Genomic DNA, 27,425 nt, shown 5'->3' with positions numbered 1-27,425 from the left:
GTGTATTGATAATTTGGCAGTCGGATAATGGTCTTCCCACCATGAAGTGCTTGCTCCACCACAAATATGTAATGCTTGATCCACCATGAAGGGTGGACGTTTGGTCTTGCACTCCTTCTTGGCTGCTATATATATGAGCAGCAAATGTTGAAGAAATACTCAACTCAACTCAACATACAATTCGCTCAACAAATTGGCTATACATTGCATTCCTTCCTCTCAGAACTTCCATACGTTTTTCTGAGTATATACTCCTTCGTTCTGCATTGTTTTTTAACTTCAAACAAAGCAACTGTAAGTGTGATTTGCTACCGAACTTTGTGTTCGCCGAAACACTGGGGTTTGAAGTACCGCTACACCAGTGTGTTATTCGTTCTATCCTGGGAGGAAATAATCCATTACCTTGGGTACTAGGAGGGGATTAAATTCCTTAAGGAAACACTGTGAATTCAGTGGGCTCGAATTTATTATTATTGTTTCATTACGTTAACTTATATTTTGCAGAATTAATATTTACAAATACAGCAATATTGACCGGGAATAACAATCTTAAGGAATTTAATATTTATTTCTGTACTTGTGTTATTCTTATTATTCTGCAAACTAAAACCTTTGTGGTTTGTGTACTCCCGTTTTGGAGAGTTAAGCCTTCGTGGCGTTTTGTTGGATATTAAAATCTACGTGATTTTTACTCCAGTTTGAAAACGTGTATTAAACGTTTGTTTGTGTCATTCTTTTACAGAAAAGATGATGACTGAAAACGAAAACCAAGCTGTTCCGATGGCGACTGCCAACGCAACGACAAGCCGAACACCGGCGTTGGCACCGGCAGAAAAACCCGGAAAATTTTCCGGGATTGATTTCAAACGCTGGCAGCAGAAGATGTTCTTCTACTTAACTACGTTATGTCTACAGAAGTTCATCAAGGAAGATGTTCCTGATCTGCCGGATAAAACTCCAGATAATGAACGCTTTCTCGTGGTTGAAGCGTGGAAGCATTCTGATTTTTTATGCAAGAATTATATTCTTAGCGGACTGGATGATAATCTGTATAATGTATACAGTAGCATGGAGACATCCAAAGAATTGTGGAATGCGCTTGAAAAGAAATATAAGACTGAAGATGCCGGGATGAAGAAATTCGTTGCCGCAAAATTTCTGGACTACAAAATGATAGATAGCAAGTCTGTTATTACTCAAGTCCAGGAATTGCAAGTGATTATTCATGATCTACTTGCTGAAGGTCTTGTAATCAACGAAGCATTCCAAGTAGCAGCAATGATTGAGAAGTTGCCTCCGTTGTGGAAGGACTTCAAAAATTATTTGAAACACAAACGAAAGGAAATGTCCCTTGAAGATCTCATTGTTCGGTTGAGAATCGAAGAGGACAATAAAGCTGCTGAAAGGAGAGGCCGTGGAAATTCAACAATAATGGGAGCAAATATTGTTGAAGCTAACAAAAAGAGGAAGAAGGCTTCTGGTCCGAAATACAACCCAAGCAAGAAGCGGTTCAGTGGAAACTGCTACAACTGTGGGAAAACCGGACACAAATCTACGGAGTGTCGTGCTCCGAAGAAAGACAAGAAAAGGGGTCAAGCAAACATGGTAGTAAACCATGATGATGTTGATAACTTGTGTGCCATGCTCTCTGAATGTAACTTGGTGGGAAATCCTAAACTGTGGTGGTTTGATTCAGGAGCCACTCGCCATGTTTGTGCAGTTAGAGAGGCTTTTGCTACCTATGCTCTTGCTGAACCCGGAGAGACAGTTTATATGGAAAATGCTTCAACAGCAAAAGTTGAAGGATATGGGAAGGTATTTCTAAAAATGACTTCTGGCAAGGTCATGACTTTGAACAATGTCCTTCATGTTCCCGAAATGAGAAAGAATTTAGTCTCTACTGGACTTCTTGTTAAGCACGGTTTTAAGTGCGTTTTTGTATCCAACAAGGTTGTAATTAGTAAGAATGAAATATTTGTGGGAAAAGGTTACCTCACCGAGGGCCTTTTCAACCTAAATGTAATGGTTGTTGAAAATAATAATAATATTTCAGCTTCTTCTTACTTACTTGAGTCAAATGATTTATGGCATGTACGTTTGGGTCATGTCAATTATAAAACCTTGCGGAAAATGATTAACTTGGAAGTACTGCCCAAGTTTGAATGCGAAAAATCAAAATGTCAAACATGTGTGGAATCTAAGTATGTTAAACATCCTTATAAGTCAGTTGAAAGGAATTCAAATCCTTTAGACTTAATTCACACAGATATTTGTGACATGAAGTCAATACCATCTCGCGGTGGAAAGAAGTATTTCATAACTTTTATTGACGATGGTACTCGATATTGCTATGTTTACTTACTGAATAGTAAAGATGAAGCAATAGACGCATTCAGGCAATACAAAAATGAAGTTGAAACGCAACTTAACAAGAAAGTAAAAATGATAAGAAGTGATAGGGGTGGTGAATATGAATCTCCTTTTGAAGAAATATGTTTAGAATATGGAATTATTCATCAAACAACAGCCCCTTACATGCCCCAATCTAATGGGATTGCGGAAAGAAAGAATCGCACATTAAAGGAGATGATGAATGCGTTGTTGATAAGTTCTGGTTTGCCACAGAACTTGTGGGGGAAGCCATTCTTACGGCTAATCGAATATTAAATCGAGTGCCCCATAGCAAAACACAATCCATTCCTTATGAACAATGGAAAGGAAGGAAGCCCAACTTGAATTATTTTAAAGTGTGGGGGTGTTTGGCAAAAGTGCAAGTTCCTAAACCCAAAAGGGTAAAGATAGGACCGAAAACCGTTGATTGTGTTTTCATAGGATATGCGACAAATAGTAAAGCATATCGATTTCTGGTTCATAAATCAGAAAATTCCGACATTCATAATAATACGGTTATAGAATCAGATAATGCTGAGTTTTTTGAAAATATATATCCGTATAAAAAGGAATGTGAGTCGTTTGGTGAAGGATCTAAACGACCTCGGGAAGAAACAAAAGAAAGTACATGTAATCAGGAGAATCCAAGACGTAGTAAACGTCAAAGAACGTCTACTTCATTTGGACCAGATTTTGTGACTTTCTTATTGGAGAATGAGCCTCAAACATTTAAAGAAGCTATGACTTCTTCGGAATCATTGTTTTGGAAAGAGGCAGTCAATAGTGAAATAGAATCCATATTGAACAACCATACATGGGAATTGGTTGATCTTCCTCCTGGAAATAAACCTTTGGGTTCTAAATGGATTTTTAAGAGAAAAATCAAAGATGATGGCACTATTGATAAATTCAAGGCAAGGCTCGTAGTCAAAGGGTATAGACAACGAGAAGGTCTAGACTACTTTGATACATACTCTCCAGTTACAAGAATTACGTCCATACGAATGTTAGTAGCATTAGCTGCAGTGTATGGTCTTGAAATTCATCAAATGGATGTTAAGACGGCCTTCTTAAATGGAGAGTTGGAGGAAGAAATTTACATGGAATAACCTGAAGGGTTTGTGGTTCCAGGTAAAGAAAAGAAGGTATGTAGACTTGTTAAGTCTCTTTACGGACTAAAACAAGCACCCAAACAATGGCATGCGAAATTTGACCAAACAATGTTGTCAAATAGTTTTAAGATAAATGAATGTGATAAATGCGTGTACATTAAAAATATTCCAAATCACATAGTCATTGTTTGCCTATATGTGGATGATATGTTGATAATGAGTAATGACATTGCCAACATAAATGCTACTAAGCGTATGCTCAATAGCAAGTTTGATATGAAAGACTTGGGAGTTGCTGATTTAATTCTGGGAATTAAGATCAATAAGACTCCTCAAGGTCTGGCATTGTCACAATCTCATTATATTAAGACAGTACTTGAAAAATTCAAGCACTTGGGCTTTAAAGTTGCAAAGACTCCAATTGACGTGAATCTTGCATTAGCAAAGAACAAAGGCCAAAGCATATCACAATTGGATTATGCTCGTGTATTGGGATGCTTAATGTATATCATGAATTATACACGACCAGACATAGCTTGTGCTATAAGTAAACTGAGTCGATATACGAGCAATCCAGGCCAATCTCATTGGATGGAAATGAAACGAGTTTTGGGATATTTAGAACATACCCAGAACTTTGAATTGCACTACAGTAATTTCCCTGCGGTGATTGAGGGATACTGTGATGCAAATTGGATCACCGGTTCAACTGATTCTAAGTCCACGAGTGGATATGTATTCACTATTGGTGGAGGAGCGGTATCTTGGAAGTCGTCCAAACAAACATGTATTGCCCGCTCTACAATGGAGGCTGAATTCATAGCCTTAGATAAAGCCGGTGAAGAAGCTGAATGGCTCCGGAATTTCTTGGAAGACATTCCATTTTGGCCCAAACCGTTGGCACCAATATGCATACATTGTGATAGTCAAGCGGCAATTGGAAGGGCTGGGAGCGTCATGTATAACGGTAAATCTCGTCATATACGACGAAGACATAAAACCGTTAGGCAATTACTCTCTAGAGGAATTATCACAATTGACTATGTAAAGTCAAGTGATAATGTGTCGGATCCACTTACAAAAGGCCTAACTAGAGAGGTAGTTGAGAAATCATCAAGGGGAATGGGGCTATGGCCGAGAACAAGTCATTGTGGCGGTAACTCTACCTAGAAGACTGGAGATCCCAAGATCTAGGTTCAAAGAGATCAAACAAAGTCATTAATGACGGTTCAACATTGTCAAATAAAATTTTAGTCCATTCTCGTGATGAGACAATGTTCAGTACCAAGGATAAAGCATTAAGGCTTTTTAATGATTTCTAAATTTGATACGGGGTATATCAAATAGTGTATCTACAGGATGACACGTTTAGGAATCACCTATTTAAGTGTGAAGTGTGAGCCGCTTCAAGGAGAACTTTGTAAGGCCAGTTCTCTACGCACTTATGAAACCAGGCGGTGTTCATGGCTGAAACGAACACAACAATGAGAACCAAAGACGGTTAAGGGTTGATTGTGTGACTTATGGTTGTCTAGGTATACACCAAAGATCGACGGTTCAAAGATATCAAATCTACCGATTGACCGAGTATATCCGACATAAGTTTACTACGGAAAGTTCAAAGGGAAACCTACTTATCCAGATGCAATTAATCCTTGCTTGTAAATCACACAGTTTTTCATGCATACTTCCTTGATATAGCCATTCCCCATTCATATGGGGGATTGTTGAGGTTTTATTTTTTTAAGATGTAATATTCTTAAAATGAGGGTGAATGGGAAATGGAGGGAAAATGAAATTTTGAGTAAAATTTTAAGTTTTTCCCTCTTAACAATGAGACATTGTCCCATATTGGAAGTGGAAGACATTTTTGGTGGGTATATATATAATTGCTCTTCTTGTAGCTCTTAAAGAGTTAAGAAGAAAGCAAGCCTCGCGCCGTCGTCGTCGTCGCTCGCTCGGCTCGGCTTCGGCTACGGCTACGGCTTCGGCTTCGGCTTCGGCTTCGGCTTCGGCTTCGGATTTGGATTTGGATTTGGTCAAATGATCGATTGATTGATTAATTTTTTGGACCAAATTTATTTGTTAATAGTAAATATTAACGTAAGATTATCCGTATTTATAAACGGATATTTTCCAATCCGTGTATTGATAATTTGGCAGCCGGATAATGGTCTTCCCACCATGAAGTGCTTGCTCCACAAATATGAAGTGCTTGCTCCACAAATATGTAATGCTTGATCCACCATGAAGGGTGGACGTTTGGTCTTGCACTCCTTCTTGGCTGCTATATATATGAGCAGCAAATGTTGAAGAAATACTCAACTCAACTCAACATACAATTCGCTCAACAAATTGGCTATACATTGCATTCCTTCCTCTCAGAACTTCCATACGTTTTTCTGAGTATATACTCCTTCGTTCTGCATTGTTTTTTAACTTCAAACAAAGCAACTGTAAGTGTGATTTGCTACCGAACTTTGTGTTCGCCGAAATACTGGGGTTTGAAGTACCGCTACACCAGTGTGTTATTCGTTCTATCCTGGGAGGAAATAATCCATTACCTTGGGTACTAGGAGGGGATTAAATTCCTTAAGGAAACACTGTGAATTCAGTGGGCTCGAATTTATTATTATTGTTTCATTACGTTAACTTATATTTTGCAGAATTAATATTTACAAATACAGCAATATTGACCGGGAATAACAGCCACAGGAGTGGAGAGAAGAAGAGGAAAAAATATAGAAGAGATGAGTGAAGATTGTTTGGGTTAAACATTGAAACTTTTATTTCAAGATATATATAATATGGGTCTCAGCAGGTAAAATTCCAAAATATAGACTCTTTATAATTATAGAACTGGGTCGGGTAATATAGAGTGTAATTGTTCAAAAATTATATCCAGGCGATGATGTCATATTATGAGAGTTTCATTGGCTATACAGATGAAAATATAAAATGATGGCTATGCGGATGAAAAGCACCTATGTGATGTGTATTTTTATGCAATTATCCCAAACTTTACGTGCATATGTTGGAAGTTTGGCCTTGGCAAGCCAAATTTCAGGAGAAATTCAAAAATAGTCAGATTTACAAATGGTCATTCAAAAATAGTCACAGTTTCAAAAAGTATCGAAATTTAGCCACTTTTCATGTAAAGATAAATCTGAACGAAAACACTGCTCAAAATCCGGAAAATACTCCAGCATAATATACTGGAATTCCAGTATATTATACTGGAGCCAGCAAAGTATACCGATCCAGTATAATATGCTGGAAGTTCATATACAGGTGCACCGAACTCCAGTATATTATGCTGGACCGGTCTCTGTTGCAGCAAAATAATAGTTATTTTTCAATGATTTGATAAATGCTGGCTATTTTTGAATGACCAGTCTGAAAATTGGCTATTTCGTGCTATTTTAACCAAATTTGAGGCTCGATTATTAGAGCCCAAATTTCATGCGTGATTGTTGGAAATTTGTTTGCACAAGTAATATGCCAAACTCTATGTTGCGTATATCGGAAGTTGTTTTCAAAATGACTTGCAAAAAGTTATAAACTTTAACTACTATGACTTAAATAGTAGACCCAAAATGGGCTATCTTTGCACTTACCCCGTGGAAATCCCAATCTCTTGTCTTTCTAGAAGGCAACACTGCCACCTCATCACTTTTCGTCATCTCAAAAGTCTTTGCCATTTCAGCTTTCAACCTCCAGCCCTCTCTGGAACAGCCACGTAACACTTTTCTTCTATAAGTAAGTCTGAAAATTACCACCTCTGTTCTTTCCCGTATCTTCCTTTTCATTCAACTTACACTTGTTTTTTGATCTCTCGCTTGTGCTTCGTCTCAGTTCAAATCAATGGGCGATCATAGTTTCTTAACGGCTGAGGAAAACGGCGGTGTTTATTCAAGTGGTGGTGCTGTTAATAGTAGTAACGTATTGAACATTTACCCACTGAATCATTACTATTTTGGTTCAAAAGAGGCTGTTCAGTTTAAGGAAGAGACTTTAGCTGATCGCGTTCTACGCATGAAATTGAAGTATGTTTAATTTATCTTCTTCTTATTTTTTGTTTTCTAGCTCTTTTAGTCTCTTGCATTTGATTTCCCTATCGTTTGGTTTCAGCTACGATACTTATGGACTCAGGACCTGTGTACAAGCTGTGCTTTTGGTTAGTCTCTAATTCCTTTCTTTTCTCTTTTCCTTTCTTTTAAACATAACCGTGGTGTTCGTCGCCTGCTCATGGCACGAGCGGGTATTAGGTAACTCTGTCCAAGTGGAAAAAAAATCACCTAGTTTTTTCTCTGTTACTTTTTTGGGATGATAGATATTAGATAGGTAGGGGCTCAACTATTTAATGGAAGACCGCACAAGCTGTACTATTCATGATTAGCAGTATATCGGAGTAGTTATTTTTGGCCGTATGGGTTAGTACAGTCGCGAAGCCAGAAATTTTCTTAAGTGTGTTCAAACTTGAAAGATGTAAAGAAAATCCGACAAAGGGTGTTCAATATATTTTATATAGTAATATTTTACCTATATACGCAAAAAGTGTTAAAAATTCATTTTAGAAATAATTGAAGGTTTCAGTTGTTGCAGAGCCACGAAATTAGACATTGATGCCTTTCTAATCTCATAACACAGGGATGATAAGCATGTGTTCTTAAAAGCCTGCTTCAGGCATGCTTAAGCCTTGAAGCTCAGTGCAACGAGGCTGGTCGCCTAAGCGGTGCTTTAGTGCAAGCACTGAGGCGTTAAGAGACGAAGTCATAAAGAGGCATGAATCAGTGTTTGCAACCACTAATTCTACAATTCCAGCAAGAACTAGGCTAAATATCACTAACTTATAAACATTCAAGCCCTAAATTTAGTACCCATTAAATACCCACACTAGGGTTGGGTGACAACCCTAGCTATGGGTCTAGCTACTCATAGAAATAACAGAAATCAAAGATGAAAAGAAGATAAAATTCATAATACTAGATTAAAAGATGAAAATCTAATGTTATAAGGTGAATCTAATATAAAATTGCCCAAAAGGGAAGTTCCAGCTGTCTCACGTGCTCAGCAAAATACACCATACCTTAAAAATGACAAAAAGTTCTATTTATACTAAACTGAAATTTTCGGACAAAAATACACCTGCGGAGGTCACGCGGCCGCGTAATTCTGACCGCGGCCACACTCTTGCTTTAGCGGCCGCGTAATTCACTTCTGGATCTGGGTTGAGCATGGTTTCGCGGACCATGTAATTTCCATCGCGGGCGCGTATGAGACTTCCGCGGCCGCATAATCTTGACGCGGACCGCACTTCTTGTTTTTGCTTAAAATGTAAGCTCTCGGAACCTCAGCAACCGCGGTCCGCGTAATTCCAATCGCGGCCGCGCAGGTACTTTCGCGGCCGCACCTTTCTGACGCGGTCCGCGTTCATGTTTTGGCCCAAAAATCCATCTCTTTGAATCTTCTTTTCGCGGACCTCGAAATAGTGCTCGCGACCGCGTTGTAGCTTTCGCGGCCGCACAATATTCGTTTCACATCTTTTGACCCAGTCTTGGTTTTTGTTCAAGTTTTGACTCCTTTATGAGTTGATTATGACTCATTTGGCCCATTTTGAATAATCCCTGCAAGCAAGCATATTATATTAGTTTCCAGGAATACCTTCACGCATTTTTGGCCCTAAACACAAGTAGAAGAGAGCAAATAATATGTTAAAATCCCTACTTATCAACTCCCCCAAACTTAAGCTTTTGCTTGTTTTCGAGCAAATAAGGTAATTCCCACCTCCACAAGAAAAAGAAAAGGATATTTCAGCTGGCCTAAGGTGACTCCATCAAGCATCAATTGAGACTAACAATTACCCTCAACACAAATGAATTATCAACAACATCATGTTATGACCTTTTGAGTACTATAGTTCTAATGTGACACTAGAGCATTAAGAGTTGACTCAATTCATCAAGGAAGCTCGCTCTATCACGTAGGTCATTGTGGATTCCAAACTCCCCCTCTACTCTCCATGAGCAAATCTCACTTTTTAGAATGTACCACGCAAAACAAGGATTGTGAAGAAGTGCGCTCATCACTCTCAAAAGAATGCCACAAGTCCGGCTCTAAGTACCATAAGCTTGCCCCTTATGTAAATCACCACTAATGTAAGCTCACTCAACTTGAAATCATATAGGGCTTTAATGGGATGTAATGAAGGCTTTTGGATCAAGGTAGGACTTATCGAACTATGATGGTTTCATCTTTCCTTAAGCACTCCATTTTCTCATTTCGGCTCATACTTTCTTGACTCTTTGAGTCATTTTTTTCTTCCTTAGGGGAACTAGAGAGACATGATGACGTCCAAATCCACTACTAAAAAGTAAATGGACACGGTCGCATGCAATATAATTTACCCAACTATGAGTCGGGGTCGAATCCCATAGAGAACAATATGTAGGCGATTAGGAATGTAAGAGAATTATCACTTATTATGCAATGCCAAACACTTAGAATGGTAGTTGAGAAAATACTATAGCTAAATGCGATAACGTAAACTAACCTAGAAAGCAAGTAAAATGATCAATGGCTATAAGTATGGGTGCATCAGGATTTACACTCAAGTAACGATCCAATATATTTCGCAATTTTATAAATATGAACGAGTTTATTATTTATTAGTCTCGGATAATAATTCTATATTAGCTTCTCTCGAAGACTAACAAGACTTCCTAATTGAATTATCCCTAAAACAATGAAGAGATTAAGCACACCCGAATATGGCTACAAGTAGTTCATTCCTATCCCTAGGTAGAATCTATAAAGTGAGGGTTAAAGCCTCAAGTTCTTGTTAATTAATCTTTCTCAACCCTGAAATACTTTTTCCAAAATTAATCCGAAGTGAAAGGGCGAGTCTCAGGGTTAGCTAATCCCTTTGGAAACATTTAAGAACAAGAATAATTAAAGAAACAACAACTCGCTTCATAATAAATAAAAATTGTTCAATACATAAGCACAACAAGGTATTTAATCCACACTTTAAATATGAATATTTCCATAAACAAGATTCAAGTGTTGGAAATAAATACTACACACTTAGATATACAATACAAAGCAAGGAAATGAAGAAATGAGCGTAAAGGAGTAACAAATTCTCAACCAAAAGCTTCAAATCTTCAAGACCCAAGTGTGTGTGCAAGAACCCTAGCTTCCAAGACTTGTTCTCTCTAGTATATGGACTGAAAATAAGCCAAAGATCCTCTAAGATATGATATGCTCGTGTATTTGTGGGTTTGGAGTTGAGAAAATGTGAAATGTCAATACTGCCCAGGTCAGAAACCCGTTGACCGCACCTGCGGAAAGATCCTCGCAGGTGCGGCTCCGCAAATGCGGGCCTTCAATCGCAGATGCGTGAACTCAGGGGATTTTGCCTACTCCGCAGATGCGGACATTGTGGCGCAAGTGCGACTCCGCAGATGCGGATAATCCATCGCAGGTGCGAGCCCATGTAGAATTCCCTTCCTCCGCAGATGCGGACAAAATAGTCGCACCAGCGACTCCGCAGGTGCAGAGTTTATTCCGCAGATGCGGTCCCAGTGAAGCTTAACTCCGCAGATGCGGCCTTCCAGCTCGCAGATACGAGGTCGCATATGCGGACAGTGTTCCGCAGATGCGAAATCACTGAAGGATTTTGCACTTTTGTACTCTTTTTTGCTCAATTCCACTTCACTTGAATTCAAGTCTCTTCGTGGCATCATTTACCTGAAAATCTAGCAATACACACCATAAACAACCTCATATTATAATTAAAGGACGCAAAAACTAAAGAAAAGAGACTAGAATGAGTGGTAAAATCACCACTCATCAAGACACACCGTCACTCTTTCTTACTCATGACAATCATTTTTCTCCTTTTCTCATCATTCCATGCCTTTCATCATTGCGTTCTTTGAATCCCTTCCACCTTCACTTTCTTTTTGACGTATTTCTTTTTGGCTTTTCTTCCTTTTCTTTGCCTTTCCTTTTCATCAATTCTTTTTCTTCTTTGAACCTTTTATCACTTCCAAATTCCTCATCTCTCCCCCAAACTTATGCTTTTGCCAATTGTTCATCATGAATGCTAAGGAAAGATTGAGTGCCAAGAGATGGTCATTATAGAACGGATAAAGGCTTGTAATGTGGCTATTGAATGAAAAAGGCTTAGGCTCAAAGGGGTTGACTAGGGATATCATATTGGTAGGCTATAAAAGCTTTCAAAGTTCAAATTGGACCAAGGAGAGCCTACAATCATTTCTCAAGTCGAGCTACACTTAGAATTTTGCCTAGACAACAAGTTCTAGACTTATTGGCACGGGACTTGGACTTGCAATTCAATACCTCACCTCTCAAGCTGCTGGATTGTTAAAGAGAACAGAGTCAAGGACCCACAACAACCCTAGCTAAGATTGAAAATCACAAATGGCTCAAGGAAACCACTCGATGATTGTTTTAGTCAACTCAGGAGTCTAAAGGTCACAACTAGAGCTAATCTTTGCCAATCAACTTGTCTCTAACCATGAGGTCTAAGGTAAATGTGTTAGTACCAAGTGAAGCCTGTTTGAGACACTTTTATTCATTACTACTACTATATACACCAAAACAAAAAGAAAACGGACTCAATCCCTTAAGAAGGTTGTCACGCCATCCATCGTTGGGAAGAGCCACCCGATTCACACAACATCCACCTTTGGAAAGAACCGTGGCATTAAGAAAATCAAGGGCTTATTGTTCACACAAAATGTAAAAAGAAGCTAAAAACTTAAAAAGAAGCTACTAGAGGAAATAAGAAGCTAAGCTATTAAGGAAAAATAACAAAAGAAGTTATGAAGTAAACTACGGAAAGTAAACTGAATATGTACAAAATGGAGTAAACGAATATATACATAATGAAAATGAATATATACATCGAATGGTAAAATTATATACATACCAAAAGTGTAAACTGAATATGTACAAAATGGAGTAAACGAATATATACATAATGGAAATGAATATATACATCGAATGGTAAAATTATATACATACCAAAAGTGAAAATAACGGTAAATAAAGATAAAGAAAAATAGTATCATAGTTATTACATACCAAATGTCATCACAAATCAAATCAAAATGGACAACCCCCTCCCCCCAAATAAAAAATAGCATTGTCCTCAATGCTAATATAAAAATAAGATCAGGGAAAGGTTAGAGAGTAAAGAGAACTCCCTTTGTGGTCACTGTCTGCATCGGGTCAGGAACATGAGTGGGATCCTCAGACTACATAGGATCAGCAGCTCCCTCCGTGTCCTCTAACTGGATCTCCACATCCTCTGACTGGGGGACAACGGGGTTGCTGAGCATCTGGATCATCTCCTCAGCAATATGTGTAGTGGCAACCGGCTCCTCAGACTGGCCAGCTACTGCATCTGATGCCTCATGCTATGCTGCCTGTGCTGATGGGGCTGTCTCCTCCATGAGCAGGTCTAGTGGAATATCACCAGCAGAAGCAATCTTCTCAACCTCTTTGCTCAACTTCTCCACCGACTCCTTAGATGCCTGAGTCTTACGCATCTTCTTCACCTGCCTCCCCAAATCCTTGATAATCTTCCCATGTGTATCAAGAGTCTCCCGGATCTTTTTCTGGTCGTCCAGAATCTTGTTTTGGTTGTCCAGAATCTTCTTCAAAGCGTCCTCCACTGATGGAGGTACCTGAAGCTCTGATGGGGCTGAAGACTGTGCTGCCACTGCACTGGATATGGCAGTCAGCTTTGTGGTAGCTGCCTGCATCCAGTTGTTGAGACTGGATAGTGTCTGTGAAACCCGCAGTGCAGTCTGAGGGTAGATGGAAGATGAAGGCACAGATAATGGCACTATGATGGATGGCCCGGAGGAAGGAGCAGGCATGGCAGCTGAAGAACCTTCTGTTGTGGAAGGCTCTGACCCGGTGGCCACTACCCTTGGCTTTTCAGACTGGCCAGTGGAGGTAGTGACTTTACCCTTGGCTTTAGGGTTATCCGCTTCTTGGAGGCTATACCATGAGAAAGGCTTTTTAGCCTTCACCTCCACATCAAAATGTCTCGGCTCTACCCCTTGGTCTTGGAAATACTCTGTGAGGAAGTTGGGGTAGGGATACGATCTCTCTTCTTTCTGGACTGCATTGGAGATGTTGTAGGACATCAAGTTTCTCACATTAATAGGATAGCCGGCCATGATGGAAGCTACCAATACTGCCCGGGGGAGTGGAAGGACATTCTCTTGTTGTCACGGGTCAAGACGGCAGCACACGAATGTTGCCCACCCTTTTGCTTCAAAGTTAAGGGTGGCTCTGACAATTTGAACTCCTGTTGTGAGCCATGCAGGTGTTGTCCCTGGAATAGCAAGTATCTCAGCTAGCCATGGGCGAACTCCATCACCCAATGCTAGCTTCTCCAGGTATTGCACTGCCTCGACATCCTCAAACCCTACATAAGTGTTCAGTGCGTGGCCATCAAACAAGATTTTCAAGTTTCGGACCTTTGTCACCTTTGTACCATTTTTGATGTGGGCAACATTGGCATAAAATTCCTTGACAAGGTATTCATTTGCATCATGCATCCGGCAGGTGAACCATTTCCATCTTTTTCTCTCCGTAAATTGCCGTAGGACATTCAGATTGTGCTGGCTTAGGTCTTTGGTTATGAATTGTCGCTCAAGAGTGAGCGACCTTTGGGGCCACCATTCCCGAAATTTTCCATACGCCTTCTCACTTACAAATCTATCAGCCCACACCTTCGGCCTCTTTGATCTAGCCAGGCCTCCCATAATTGTGTCACCCCCTCTCCCGTCATCAGGGACCTCATCATCCTCATCTAAAATGATTGGGGTAGCTGTTGGGGCAGTTGTTGTAGCAGGTGAGGAAGATGGTTCGGATGCCTGACTACCTCCCTCTAAGCCATCAGAAGAACTAGAGGGGGAGGTAGGTTCATCGACTAAATGGAATCTGTTGGGGAATTGTTGTGATTGTGCCCCCGGTTGTGGTTGTATAGAATCCCCCTCGGACGTCTCCCGGGATGGGAGGTATTCACTTGTGTCAGAGGAGTCGGCAGGAGGTCTAACGAGGGTAGCCTTTTTACCTACTATCCTTTTGGCCGCTAAGGGTAAGGTTTTCTTTCCTTTACCCCGGCCTTGGGAGGATTCTGCCCTCCCCTTTGAAGTGTCTTCTCCCCCACGAGAACGCACCATTTTCTGCAACACATAAGTAGTGAAAGACAGTTAGAATTGGGGTTCAATCATGTGTTAAAGCAGTACAGATGAAATGAAAAACAATGCTTCTCAGAACAGGGCATCGCAGACCGCACAAAAATGAGTGCGGCCGCGAACTGCCCATCGCGGACCGCGTAAAAGTGAACGCAGCCGCGAAGAGGCCAGGCTCAGACTACTGGCTCTCTGAACTTGATCAACCGCGGACCGCACAAAAATGAGTGCGGCCGCGAAAGACCAATCGCGGACCGCATAAAAATGAACGCGGCCGCGAAGGCAAATGATAAAGTCTCTGAAGTTCAAACGCGCGGACCGCGAAAAATTGGGTGCGGCTGCGAAAGACCATTCGCGGACCGCACAAAAGTAACCGCGGCCGCGAATTCTACACAACCATCAGTGCCTAGAAGCTAGGGTATCGCGGACCGCGTAATTTTGGACGTGGCCGCATACCCTATCGCGGACCGCGGAAAAATGACCGCTGCCGCAAAATTCAAAATAAATCGGCTCTGATGAACACTTAAAACTAAGGTTTTCACTAATTACCCAAGAATTGTAGCAATTAAACATGCAAAGTTACTAACCCCAACCCCCATTATGCATACAAACACTACCCATATGTGCTTAATAAAAAATTAAGCATTAATTTGACATTTTGGCATGATTATAACCTTATCTAAAAAGAAAAATTAAAACAAAGAGAAAAGAAAAGAAAAAGATAAAATCAAATTATTGAAATGAACTTACCAGTTGTAAAATGTGATAGGAAATCGACAATTGATGAGAATAGGATGAGTTTGAAACCAAGTAAGGATGCACAGTGCTTTAGGTGAGTTTGAGAGGTTAGGGTTCATAAAGTGTGAAAAGTTTCAAGAACTCTTATTTATACTCAGAGCCCAGTGACCCCATCGCCTTACCTGAGTGCGGCCGTGAAATTTTGTCGCGGTCCGCACTCTTTACCTTTCTGTAGCGCGGCCGCGAACTCTGAAGGAATTTTGACAGGCCAATTTCATAGAGGCATTTTGCCCATTTCAGCTACGCGATCGCGCGCACAATGGTGCGGCCGCGAAGTGCTCATGCGGTCCGCGAAATTTTGTGCGGTCCGCGAAAGTTCACCACTTCGCCAAATTTTTTTCCTTGTCAATTTCCCGCACTGCACAACTAATTCCTACATACACTTCACAACCAGTTAGTCCAAAACAATCTCTAATCTACGAAGAAAATCAAAAGAAAGAAAAACACATGGGTTGCCTCCCAAGAAGCGCCTGATTTAACGTCGCGGCACGACGCATGTTACCATCATCATTTGAAATGGATCAATGCCACAACGTGGCTATCATCAATCTTGCCAAGGTAGTGCTTCACTCGGTGCCCATTGACTCTAAAGATCTCACCATTCTTGTTTTTCAAATCTAGAGCACCGAAAGGAGTCACATGTACCACTTCGAAAGGACCACTCTATTTCGACTTGAGCTTTCTCGGAAACATCCGTAATCGAGAGTTGAATAGAAGAACCAAGTCACCTTCCTTGAATTCTTTGTTACGGATATACTTATCATGTAGGTACTTCATCTTGTACAAGGACGAGCTGGATATGGAACCGGAACTCATCAAGTTCATTTAGTTGCTCTACCCGGAGATTGGCAGCTACATCCCATTCAAGGTTCAATTTCTCCAGCGCCCACATGGCCTTGTGCTCTAATTCAACCAGAAGATGACATGCTTTCCCAAATACCAACCGGTACGGAGACATACCAATTGGAGTCTTGTAAGTTGTTCTATAGGCCCATAAAGTATAGTCAAGTTTCCTTGACCAATCAGTCATGTTTGTATTGACAGTCTTGGATAGAATGCTCTTGATCTCCGTGTTGGAGACTTCAACCTGTCCACTTGCCTGGGGATGATAGGGGGTTGACACCTTATGATTGACACCATACTTGGAAAGTAAAGTGTCAAAGGCTTTGTTGCAAAAATGAGAACCCACATCACTAATGATAGCCCTTGGGGTGCCGAACCTTGTGAAGATATTTTTCTTTAAGAAAGCCACCACACTCCGTGCCTCATTGTTGGGCAAAGCCACAGCTTCAACCTATTTGGAAACATAATCCACAACAACAAGAATATAACTGTTCCCACATGAACTCACAAATGGTCCCATAAAGTCGATGCCCCACACGTCAAAAATATCAATCTCAAGTATGGTGGTGAGAGACATTTCATTCTTCTTGAAATTCCACCGGCTCTTTGGCAATCATCACAACGCCTAACGAGCTCGCTAGCGTCTTTGTACAAGGTAGGCCAATAGAATCCACAGCTTAATACCTTTGTAGCAGTTCTCGCCCCACCATGGTGACCATCATAGGGCGAGGAATGGCAAGCTTCAAGAATACTCAATTGCTCTTCTTCCGAAACACATCTACGGATAACACCATCATTGCAAATTTTGAAAAGATATGGCTCGTCCCAATAATAATCCAAGCAGTCCCGTTTGAGCTTCTTCCTTTGGTTAGAAGAGAGCTCATTCGGGACAATGCCGGTCACAAGAAAGTTAGCCACATCGGCGAACCAAGGTATCCCAGTCAAAGACACGGAGAGGAGTTGTTCATCCGGAAACGAATCATTAATCTTGAGGCCATCATGGGGACTACCCTCCTCTTCCAAGCGAGATAAGTGGTCCGCCACTTGATTCTCACTCCCTTTTCGGTCTATGATTTCAAGGTCAAACTCTTGTAGAAGAAGAACCCATCTCATCAACCTAGCCTTAGAGTCTTTTTTACTCATCAAAAAAGAAGTGCCGCGTGATCGGTGTGCACAATCACTTTGGTACCCATTAGGTACGGGCGGAACTTTTCCATGGCGAAGACAATGGCTAATAGCTCTTTCTCGGTCACCGTATAGTTGACTTGGGCGGCGTTCATTGTCTTGCTTGCATAATAGACCGGATGAAATATCTTGTTGATTCTTTGCCCCAATACCGCTCCTACCGCAACATCGCTAGCATCGCACATGAGCTCAAATGGTAAGCTCTAATTGGGTGCGGTAATGATGGGAGTGGTAGTCAACCTATATTTGAGTAGCTCAAAAGCTTTCATGCAATCATCATTGAACACAAACTTGGCATCTTTTTCCAACAACTTGCACAAGGGGTTCACCACTTTTGAGAAATCCTTGATGAACCTACGGTAAAACCCTGCGTGACCAAGAAAGCTCCTCACTCCCTTGACGGAAGTCGAAGGAGGGAGTTTTGATATTACTTCAATTTTTGCTTTGTCCACTTCAATACCGTTCTTGGAGATCTTATGGCCAAGGACAATGCCCTCCTTGACCATAAAGTGGCACTTCTCCCAATTAAGCACTAAGTTGGTCTCTTCACATCGGGCCAACACTTTATCAAGATTATCCAAGCATTCTTCAAAGGAATCCCCCACAACACTGAAATCATCAATGAACACCTCGAGGAAGTCCTCCACCATATCCGTGAATATTTCCCATCATACACCGCTGAAAAGTAGCCGGTGTATTACACAAACCAAACAGCATCCTTGAGAACGCAAATGTGCCATACGGACAAGTGAAGGTGATTTTCTCTTGGTCTTCAGGTGCAATGAGAATCTGGTTATATCCGGAATACCCATCCAAAAAGCAATAATAAGCACGTCCGGCAAGTCTATCCAACATTTGGTCAAGAAATGGCAATGGAAAATGGTCTTTACGGGTCACTTTGTTCAGCTTCCTATAATCCATGCATACCCTCCAACCGGTGACAGTTCTTGTGGGGATCAATTCATTTCTATCATTTGTGATCACAGTCATGCCCCCCTTCTTTGGGACACATTGTACCGGCGAAGTCCATGAACTATCAGAAATGGGGTACACAACCCCTGCATCTAGCCACTTGATGATCTCTTTCTTGACTATCTGTTGCATGGCCTCGTTCAACCTCCTTTGATGTTCCACGGAGGGTTTGGCATCTTCCTCCAATATGATTCTGTGCATGCAAAAGGCGGGGCTTATACCCCTAATATCCGCCAATGTCCAACCTATTGCCTTCTTCCTTCTTTGAAGCACCGCAAGGGTGGAATCTACCTGCACGTTAGTTAAGCACGAAGAGAGAATAACAGGTAATGTGGAACAAGGGCCTAAGAACTCATAACTGAGGTGTGAAGGCAAGGTCTTCAACTCCAATGTGGGTGGCTCCTCGATTGAGGGCTTTGTTGGTGAAGTCTTCCGGTTCTCAAGGTCCAAGGAAAGTTTTCGGGGTCCATATGTGTAGGATCCCATTCCTTGCAAAGCATTTACACATTCTACCAAGCCTTCCTTCTCATCCTCATCATGATTCAACAACATAGCTTCCAAAGGGTCTTCCACATTAATCATAGCACTTGTGTCATCAACAATCACCTCAGTCACAAGATCCACAAACGGACATACTTCGTTGCTATTAGGCTGCCTCATTGACTTGCACACGTGGAACACAACTTTTTCATCGCCCACCCGGAAGGTGAGCTCCCCAGCTTCCACATCAACTAAGGCCTTCCCTGTAGCTAGGAAAGGTCTCCCCAATATGATTGGCACCTCATAGTCAACCTCACAGTCGAGTATCACAAAATCTGCGGGAAGTATGAACTTGTCGACCCGAACTAGCACATCATCAATTATCCCCAATGGCCTCTTCATTGTCCGGGCCGCCATTTGCAACCTCATGGAAGTAGGTCTTGGTTGCCCAATCCCCAATGTCTTGAACACAGAATATGGCATCCAATTAATGCTCGCTCCCAAATCACACAAGGCTTTGGCGAAATCGGCACTACCAATAGTGCATGGAATTGTAAAGGCACCGGGATCTTCTAGCTTTGGAGCCATGGAATGCACAATTGCACTCACTTGATGTGTCATTTTGATCGTCTCACAGTTCATTGACCTCTTCTTTGTTACCAAGTCCTTCGTGAACTTGACATATCCCGGGATTTGTTGTAGAGCTTTAACCAAAGGCACATTTATGGACAAACTTTTCATCATATCAATGAATTTCTTGAATTGGTTCTCGTTTTGCTTTGCGAGCCTTTGAGGATATGGTGGAGGAGGCCTTGGCAAAGGAGCCTTGGCTTTGGGCACTACCGGATCCGGTATGTCTATCACGTGTTCCCTAGACGGGTTCACATCATCTTGTGTCTCCTCCACGTTTTCATCAATGTCTATCCTCACTTCATCTTTCACATTCTCATCATTTCTTGGCTCATCCTCTTCTTGCACAACCACATCATCATTCACGATCTTTCTTGGATTGGAGGTACTAGCAACTCCACCTCTACGACTTCTTGTAGTTACTGCCATAGCATGGCCCGTATTGTTTTCACCCTTTGGGATTACTACCGTATCACTTGGTAGTGCCTCCTTAGGGCGAGTATCAAGGCTTGAGAAATTTGACCCATTTGGACTTCCAAGTTGCAGATAGAAGTGTTGTGGGAGGCTATTTGGGCATCGGAGTCGGTATTTCTTTCCATCATTTGCTTGAACATATTTTCTATCCGTCCCATCTCATTGTTGGAAGAACTTTGCCCTTGTGACGGATATGGAGGCGGGTTGTTGGGTTGTTGATACATCAGGGGTCTTTGAAAGCCCGACCCCCGGTTCCCTTGATTATTGTTGTTCCAACCCCCTTGGTTTCCATTGCCTCCCCAATTACTATTATTGTTCCCACCCCAATTGCCTTGGTTATTTCCTTGATTCCCCCAATTTTGATTGTTGTTCCCCCAATTGTTCGGATTGTTGTTGTTGCCACTATTCCAATTCCCTTGGCCTTGATTGCCCCAATTTTGATTGTTTCCCTGTGATCTCCACTGTTGTTGATTTGGTGCATTGCTCCGTTGACCTTGGTAATTGTTCACATATTGAACCTCTTCACTTTGATCGTCATAAGAGTCATCTTGGTTGTACCCACTACCACTTTGCTCAAATTGATCCTGATTGTGTTGAACTTGTTGACCTCTTTGTCTCCTCTTGTTAACCATTACATTCACTCCTTCCATGGCATTTACTTGCTTTGGCCCCTGAACCTGCTGAAGTTGTGCCTTGGCTAACTGATTCATGGTAGTTGTCAACTCTGTTATGGCTTGTCCGTGATCATGAAGTTCCTTGTGAAGGTGGATAACATTAAGGTCACCCTGAGGAACATTGGCCCGACTTTGCCAAGCTGAAGAGGTGTCCACCATCTCATCTAATATTTCACATGCTTCTGAATATGGCGTGTTCATGAAGTTACCCCCTGCGAGCTGATTCACCACACACTGGTTAGTTGTGTTGATACCCCTATAAAAGGTTTGATGGATCATTGCTTCAGTCATATCGTTGTTGGGGCATTCTTTGACCATTGCCCGGTACCGTTCCCAAATATTTTGTAACGGTTCATTTGGCTCTTGTTTAAAAGCAAGGATTTCATCTCTCAATGTTGCCATATGTCACGGAGAAAAGAACTTTGCTATGAACTTCTCGACCAACTCATCCTAAGTGGTGATGGAATGGTTGGGTAGCCTCTCAAGCCAATCCAAAGCCTTCCCTCTAAGTGAGAAATGGAAAAGCCTTAACCTCAAAGCGTCATCAGATACATTCGTCTGCTTGCTCCCCCAGCATGTGTCTACAAAACCTTTGAGATGCTTATATGCGTTCTGATGTGGAGCTCCGGTGAAGAAACCCCTTTGTTCCAATAGAGTAAGCATGACATTGGTTATTTGAAAATTGCCCGCCCGAATCCGGGGCGGGACAATTGCACTTGCGTAGCCTTCATTGGGCAACACCCGGTGTGCTGCCCTTGGAGGAGGTGGGGGAGGGTTTGGAACGTTGTCATGAGGCGGGCGGCCTCTTCTTTGTACTTGAGGTTCAAGATGAACGTCATCCACTTCATTTTCATCTACCTCCTCCCATTGAGAAATATGTCTGAGGGCCTCGTTAAGAGCCATTTGGTACCTAAAAGCAATTGACATACAAAAATTAGAAAAACGGAAGGAAAGAAGAACAAAACACACAAATAGTTAGATATATAGCTAAGACTGTCTAACTCCCCGGCAACGGCGCCAAAAATTGATCGGGTCCAAGCCTGCGCTACTATTGAGTAGCGAGGATAGTCGATGCAATTTTACTCCACAGGGAGGTAATTGATTTGGAATTAGGTTTATGTCTAATTCTAGATGCGTGTTTTGTTCCTAATTACGCTTCCACACATTTTGGTTTTGATTCTACTTCTAATTCTATTCTATTGTATGCAATGATTAAAGCTAAGTACAATATCTTTTTGATAATGTTTTTCAAGTGTTTAAAAGGAGTAGGGTAGTGACTTCCGCCTAGGTGGATATCTAACGGGTAGCAAGAATCTAGGGCAAGCTTGATTAATTTGGGGTCGTAATATAGCTATCACACCCAAGTACTCACTTTATACCTCTCGATAGTTTGAGTGATTTTGCCTAATTTGGCTTTCTCAAGTCCAAATGGGTATTCATGCAAGTCACGTGATATTAGCTCAAGTCGGATATTACTATCTCTAGGTTTAACATTTTAATTGGGGCTATCAATTTCTTGAGTTCACCCCAATTCCTTGTTAGCCTAGTTTTCCTAGACTTAGTCCCTCTTTCTCAAGAAGAGACGAAGTCATAAAGAGACATGAATCAGTGTTTGCAATCACTAATTCTACAATTCTAGCAAGAACTAGGCTAAATATCACTAACCCATAAACATTAAAGCCCTAAAATTCAGTACCCATTAAATACTCACACTAGGATTGGGTCACAACCCTAGCTATGGGTCTAACTACTCATAGAAATAGTAGAAATCAAAGATGAAAAGAAGATAAAATTCATAATACTAGATTAAAAGATGAAAATCTAATGTTATAAGGTGAATCTAATATAAAATTACCCAAAAGGGAAGTTCCAGCCGTCTCACGTGCTCAGCAAAATACACCATACCTTAAAAATGACAAAAAGTTCTATTTATACTAAGCTGAAATTTCCGGACAAAAATACCCCTGCGGAGGTTACGCGGCCGCGTAATTCTGACCGCGGCCGCACTCTTGCTTTAGCGGCCGCGTAATTCTGATCGCGGTCTGCGTTCTTTACTTCTGAATATGGGTTGAGCATGGTTTCGCGGATCGCGTAATTTCCATCGCGGTCGCGTATGAGACTTCCGCGGCCGCATAATCTTGACGCGGACCGCACTTCTTATTTTTGCTTAAAATGTAAGCTCTCTCAACCTCAGCAACCGCGGTCCGCGTAATTCCAATCGCGGGCGCACCTTTCTGACGCGGTCCGCGTTCATGTTTTGGCCCAAAAATCCATCTCTCTGAATCTTCCTTTCGCGGACCTCGAAATAGTGCTCGCGACCGCGTTGTAGCTTTCGCGGCCGCACAATATTTGTGCGGTCCGCGTTTCACATTTTTTGGCCCAGTCTTGTTTTTTGTTCAAGTTTTTACTCCTTTATGAGTTGATTATGACTCTTTTGGCTCATTTTGAATAATCCCTGCAAGCAAGCATATTACATTAGTTTCCGGGAATACCTTCGCGCATTTTTGTCCCTAAACACAAGTAGAAGAGAGCAAATAATAGGTTAAAATCTCTACTTATCAGTTCTCTTGCTATTTCATTATGTGATCATAGGATACCAACCCTACAAGTTTGTTTTAATATCCACGATCAAAAGCCTCCATGCTAAAGTTCTTTCAGGGGAACATAGTGACCTAAAGATGTAAGTTCTGTTCCCTTTCCTTTATGAAATAACTTGATACTGCAACTAAGCCTGGTTGGTACACAAAGTGCTGACTAAGTAGAGCCATCAGCGTGCTGCAGCTAAAACCTGGTTGATTCATAAACTGCTGAATAAGTAGGGTCATCCACACAGTTCAGCAGTCAGTTGTGCAGCTTTCCAGGTTCTAAATCTGCGATCTTAACAAATTTCCCGTATCAGTAGTTAAAATCAAACAGTACCACAGATTGGAGTTCCCAATATCCGTCCCAATAGTTCAAGTTCCATAATTGGTGCATGATTGTTAAGTGACTGATCTCGATACTTGTTGACTCCTCATGGATGGTCTTAATAAGTGGTGTGATTTTAATCCAAAACAACTTAAGCTGCCAAAAGGCTTTAGGTATTCTTCTGGCATCTAAAATGACAATTACCCATCTAATTACATACTGCACACCGAAGGGACTATTCTTTGTGGTCATTAAATGTTATACCATACATTGTATTGCAGGTCGAGTTGTTCAAACATCCACATGTACTATTATTGCAAGTACGAAATTCCATGTTCAAGCTTCCAGGTGGTCGTGTTAGGCCTGGTGAATCAGGTAGTATGATATCTTTTTCTCATTTTGTCCAATTTGAAGCTGGGACTGAAGAGTTATCCTTGTTTGCTTATCACAGAAATTGAATGTCTAAGACGTAAGCTCTCAAGTAAGCTATCCATGAGCGAAGATGACAGCTGGGAGGTATGTCAACGTTTGACATAATGTTTATAAGTTTTTTGCTAAGCATCTTATATGTCTTTCATTTGATGTGTAGGTAGGTGAATGCCTTGGGATGTGGTGGAGACCTGACTTTGAAACATTGTTTTACCCGTTTATGCCACCTGATACAAAAAGGTCTAAGGTACTTGTTCATTACATTCCGAAATTTATCTCATTTGCTGTCAGTTCTTGAAGCCATAGTCCTTCTCTTTGTAGGAGTGCACAACACTCCTTTTAGTAAGGTTGACTTTCTATCTTTATAGGAGTGCACAAAACTGTTTCTTGTGAGGTTGCCCGAAAGTCGCAAATTCATTGTACCGAAGAACCTTAAGCTTCTAGCTGTTCCACTCTGCCAAGTTCATGAAAATTTCAAGGTACTGTACCTCAGGCACATTCAAATTTAGTATGGTGATCCACAATGGACTCTTACTAACGAGTCAAGTGTTGTCTAATGCCTTTTGTACCTTAAATGACCATATTTTATGTTATACTTCAGAGGCTAATGCATTCAATGCCCTTTTCTGCAGACCTATGGACCAATAATTGCCGGAGTTCCACAACTGCTGTCAAAGTTCTCCTACAACATGATGGATTATGTCTGACTGGTGCCATAGTACAAGTTGAAGACAAACATGGTGTTCGATGCTATTCCCGTCCCAGCACGACTATTTTAAGTGCCAGATTAAAGTTTAGAAACCGATTACAATAGTCACTTTCACATGTATATATACTATGAGGAGTGTGTTTGTAAGCGAAGTCAAGACATTCAGGTTTTTCTTTGTTTCTTCATCTGCAGTGTATGTTTGTAGTGAGCAAAACTAATTGTCCACGAAATAGTTTAACTGATAATATCCGTGTGGTTTTGCATAGTTTGGTTGTGAAACAACAATCCTTTATAGGAAAATTTTCTATTAACGTTATATAGCTTGTTTTACAATATAAATTTGGGTTCAAACAATTTGATAGTTGATGAATTACATCTTAAGGCAAGTTCGAACATAAAGTCGAAACAACAAGAAAACATAACATGTAACGATCCGACCGGTCGTTTTGAGCTCTAGCTCGTCGTTCGGCGGTTTTAGGCCATGAGCAGCTTCATTTCAGGTATTATGACTTGTACGTGTGGTCGGAATTGAGTTTCGGGAAAGTTCGGAGTTAATTTGGAAAGAAAATTCTAATTTCGGAAGCTTTAAGTTGGAGGAATTGACTAAGGTGTGATTTTTGAGTAAATAACCTCGGAATCGGGATTTGAAAGTTCCAACAGGTTCGTATGATGATTTTGGACTTGGGCGTATGTTCGGATCGGATTTTGGATGACTCGGGAGCGTTCCAGCGCCTATTGTGGAAAGCTGGCATTTTTTTTTTTGAAGAATTTCATAAATTTGGGTTGAAGTGCATTTCAATGTTATCGATGTCCGTTTGGGATTCCGAGTCTGGGAATAGCTCCGTAAGGTGATTTTGGTGTTGGGAGCGCGTCCGGATGTGGATTTGGAGGTCTGTAGGTCATTTTGGAGTCATTTGGCGAAACTTAGAAATTTGAAGGTTTTTGAGAAGTTTGACTGGGAGTGGACCTTTTGATATCGGGGTCGGATTCCGATTCTGGAAGTTGGAGTAGGTCTGCAATGTCAAATGCGACTTGTGTGCAAAATTTGAGGTCAATCGGACGTGATTTGATAGGTTTCGGCATCGAATGTAGAAGTTTGAAGTTCTAAAGTTCATTAAGCTTGAATTGGGGTGCGATTCATGATTTTGGTGATGTTTGATGTGATTTGAGGCCTCGAGCAGGTCCGTATTATGTTATGGGACTGGTTGGTGTGATTGGACTGGGTCCCGGGGACCTCGGGTGTGTTTCGGGGTGGTTTTGAGTTGTTTTGGAACTGCTGTTGCTGGTTTCTAGTTTCCTTCTTCGCGAACGCAAAGGGAGTCCCGCGTTCGCGAAGAGGAACTTTGAGGCTGGTGGGATTTGGCCTTTGCGAACGTGAGGCAGTGGACGCGAACGCGAGGCAGTAGCTGGGAAGGACTTTGCGAACGCGGCCAAGGCTATGCGAACGCGAAGAATAGAGAGGGAGCGGGGGCCTGAAGTAGTTTGTCCTTCGCGAACGAGGCCAAGGTGACGCGAACGCGATGAGTAGATTGGACGTATGCATTCTAGCCTTCGCGTTCGCGATGGTCGTGCCGCGAACGCGAAGAAGGGCGGACCTGGGTTGGGCAGAATGTTTTAAAGCGAGGTTTGGGTTCATTTCACCTATTTTTCCCACGGCCTGGGAGATGTTTGGAGCTTTTGAAGAGGGAATTTCATCATCAAGCACGAGGTAAGTGATTTCTACTAGTTGTGAGTTACATACAAGGTTTATACATGGATTTAGGCATGAAAATTTGTAGAAATTTTGGATTTTGAAGGAAAACCTAAAAATTTATATTTTTGAATTTTGACCACGAATTTGGGCATGGAATTGAGAGTAAATTATATATTTGAGTTCGTGATGCCATGGGTAATGTTTATCTTTGAAAAATTTTGGAATCCGGGCACGTGGGCCCGAGGGTGATTTTATCGAATTTTCGAACGGAGTTGGAAATTATTGTAAATATGATTATAATGAGTATTAGAGTATATATTTATGGATTTGCACATTTATTGACTAGTTTTGTGGGTGTTGGGCATCGGTTGAGTTGTTTGAAAAGCTTGTGAGCCGGTTATGGAATTTCAGAGCGAGGTAAGTATCCTTTCTAACCTTGTAAGAGGGAATTAACCCTATAGGTGAATCACATTATTATGTGCTTCTATTTGTGGGGGCTACGTACGCACGAGGTGACGAGAGTCCGCGCGTAACTACTATTATGCTTATGTCCGGGTAGTCTAGGACCCAAATTATGTTATAATTGCGATGTTTGCACCCTACTTGTTAATTTAACTGCTTAAAACATATTGAAACTTGATAAAGGAATTGTAAAAGGTTAAACTTCATTTTTTTTATCGTTAATGGGAATTGGTATTTTCTTGAATAATTGCCCCTTAATAAATCTTGAATTGGTTATTTTAAATGTATTTTTTTTTTTGTGGAGCGGGTCGAACACCTCGGTAGCAGATAGATGCATCTATGGTTTGTGTCGTTTGACCCTCGGTAGTGCACAGTTAATATTTATATGTTGGATCGGACCGTACGACCTTAGCATAACTTGCG

General features: G+C 41.3%; 1 protein-coding gene across 3 annotated transcripts; it reads left to right on the top strand.

Moving 5' to 3' along the window:
* Positions 1 to 7,112: 7,112 nt before the first annotated feature.
* LOC104112238 (pre-mRNA cleavage factor Im 25 kDa subunit 1) lies at positions 7,113 to 25,163 on the top strand. 3 transcript variants are annotated; one of them, XM_070181218.1, is made up of 8 exons: positions 7,113 to 7,262; positions 7,359 to 7,549; positions 7,635 to 7,680; positions 23,991 to 24,084; positions 24,161 to 24,225; positions 24,299 to 24,385; positions 24,507 to 24,617; positions 24,771 to 25,163. In XM_070181218.1, the coding sequence occupies exons 2-8, from the start codon at positions 7,368 to 7,370 to the stop codon at positions 24,843 to 24,845; spliced, it is 660 nt and encodes a 219-aa protein (XP_070037319.1). In that variant the 5' UTR covers positions 7,113 to 7,262; positions 7,359 to 7,367; the 3' UTR covers positions 24,846 to 25,163. The 3 variants fall into 3 exon arrangements, with proteins under 3 accessions (XP_070037319.1, XP_070037318.1, XP_070037320.1); XM_070181217.1 differs by lacking the exon at positions 7,113 to 7,262 and having other exon boundaries at positions 7,287 to 7,549; XM_070181219.1 differs by lacking the exons at positions 7,113 to 7,262; positions 24,507 to 24,617 and having other exon boundaries at positions 7,287 to 7,549; positions 24,771 to 25,030.
* Positions 25,164 to 27,425: the final 2,262 nt, after the last annotated feature.

This window comes from Nicotiana tomentosiformis, chromosome 7 (assembly GCF_000390325.3).
Source record: "Nicotiana tomentosiformis chromosome 7, ASM39032v3, whole genome shotgun sequence".
Lineage (NCBI taxonomy): Eukaryota > Viridiplantae > Streptophyta > Magnoliopsida > Solanales > Solanaceae > Nicotiana > Nicotiana tomentosiformis.
This window is presented reverse-complemented; position numbering and strand designations above follow the sequence as displayed.

What these genes read in the sequence shown, in the direction of transcription:
- LOC104112238 (XM_070181218.1), top strand. Translation starts at nt 7,368, where the DNA reads ATGGGCGATCATAGTTTCTTAACGGCTGAGGAAAACGGCGGTGTTTAT. An exon ending in GTGTACAAGCTGTGCTTTTG is followed by an intron (nt 7,681 to 23,990) that starts GTTAGTCTCTAA and finishes ATTGTATTGCAG; the next exon opens with GTCGAGTTGTTCAAACATCC. An exon ending in CTGATACAAAAAGGTCTAAG is followed by an intron (nt 24,386 to 24,506) that starts GTACTTGTTCAT and finishes CTATCTTTATAG; the next exon opens with GAGTGCACAAAACTGTTTCT.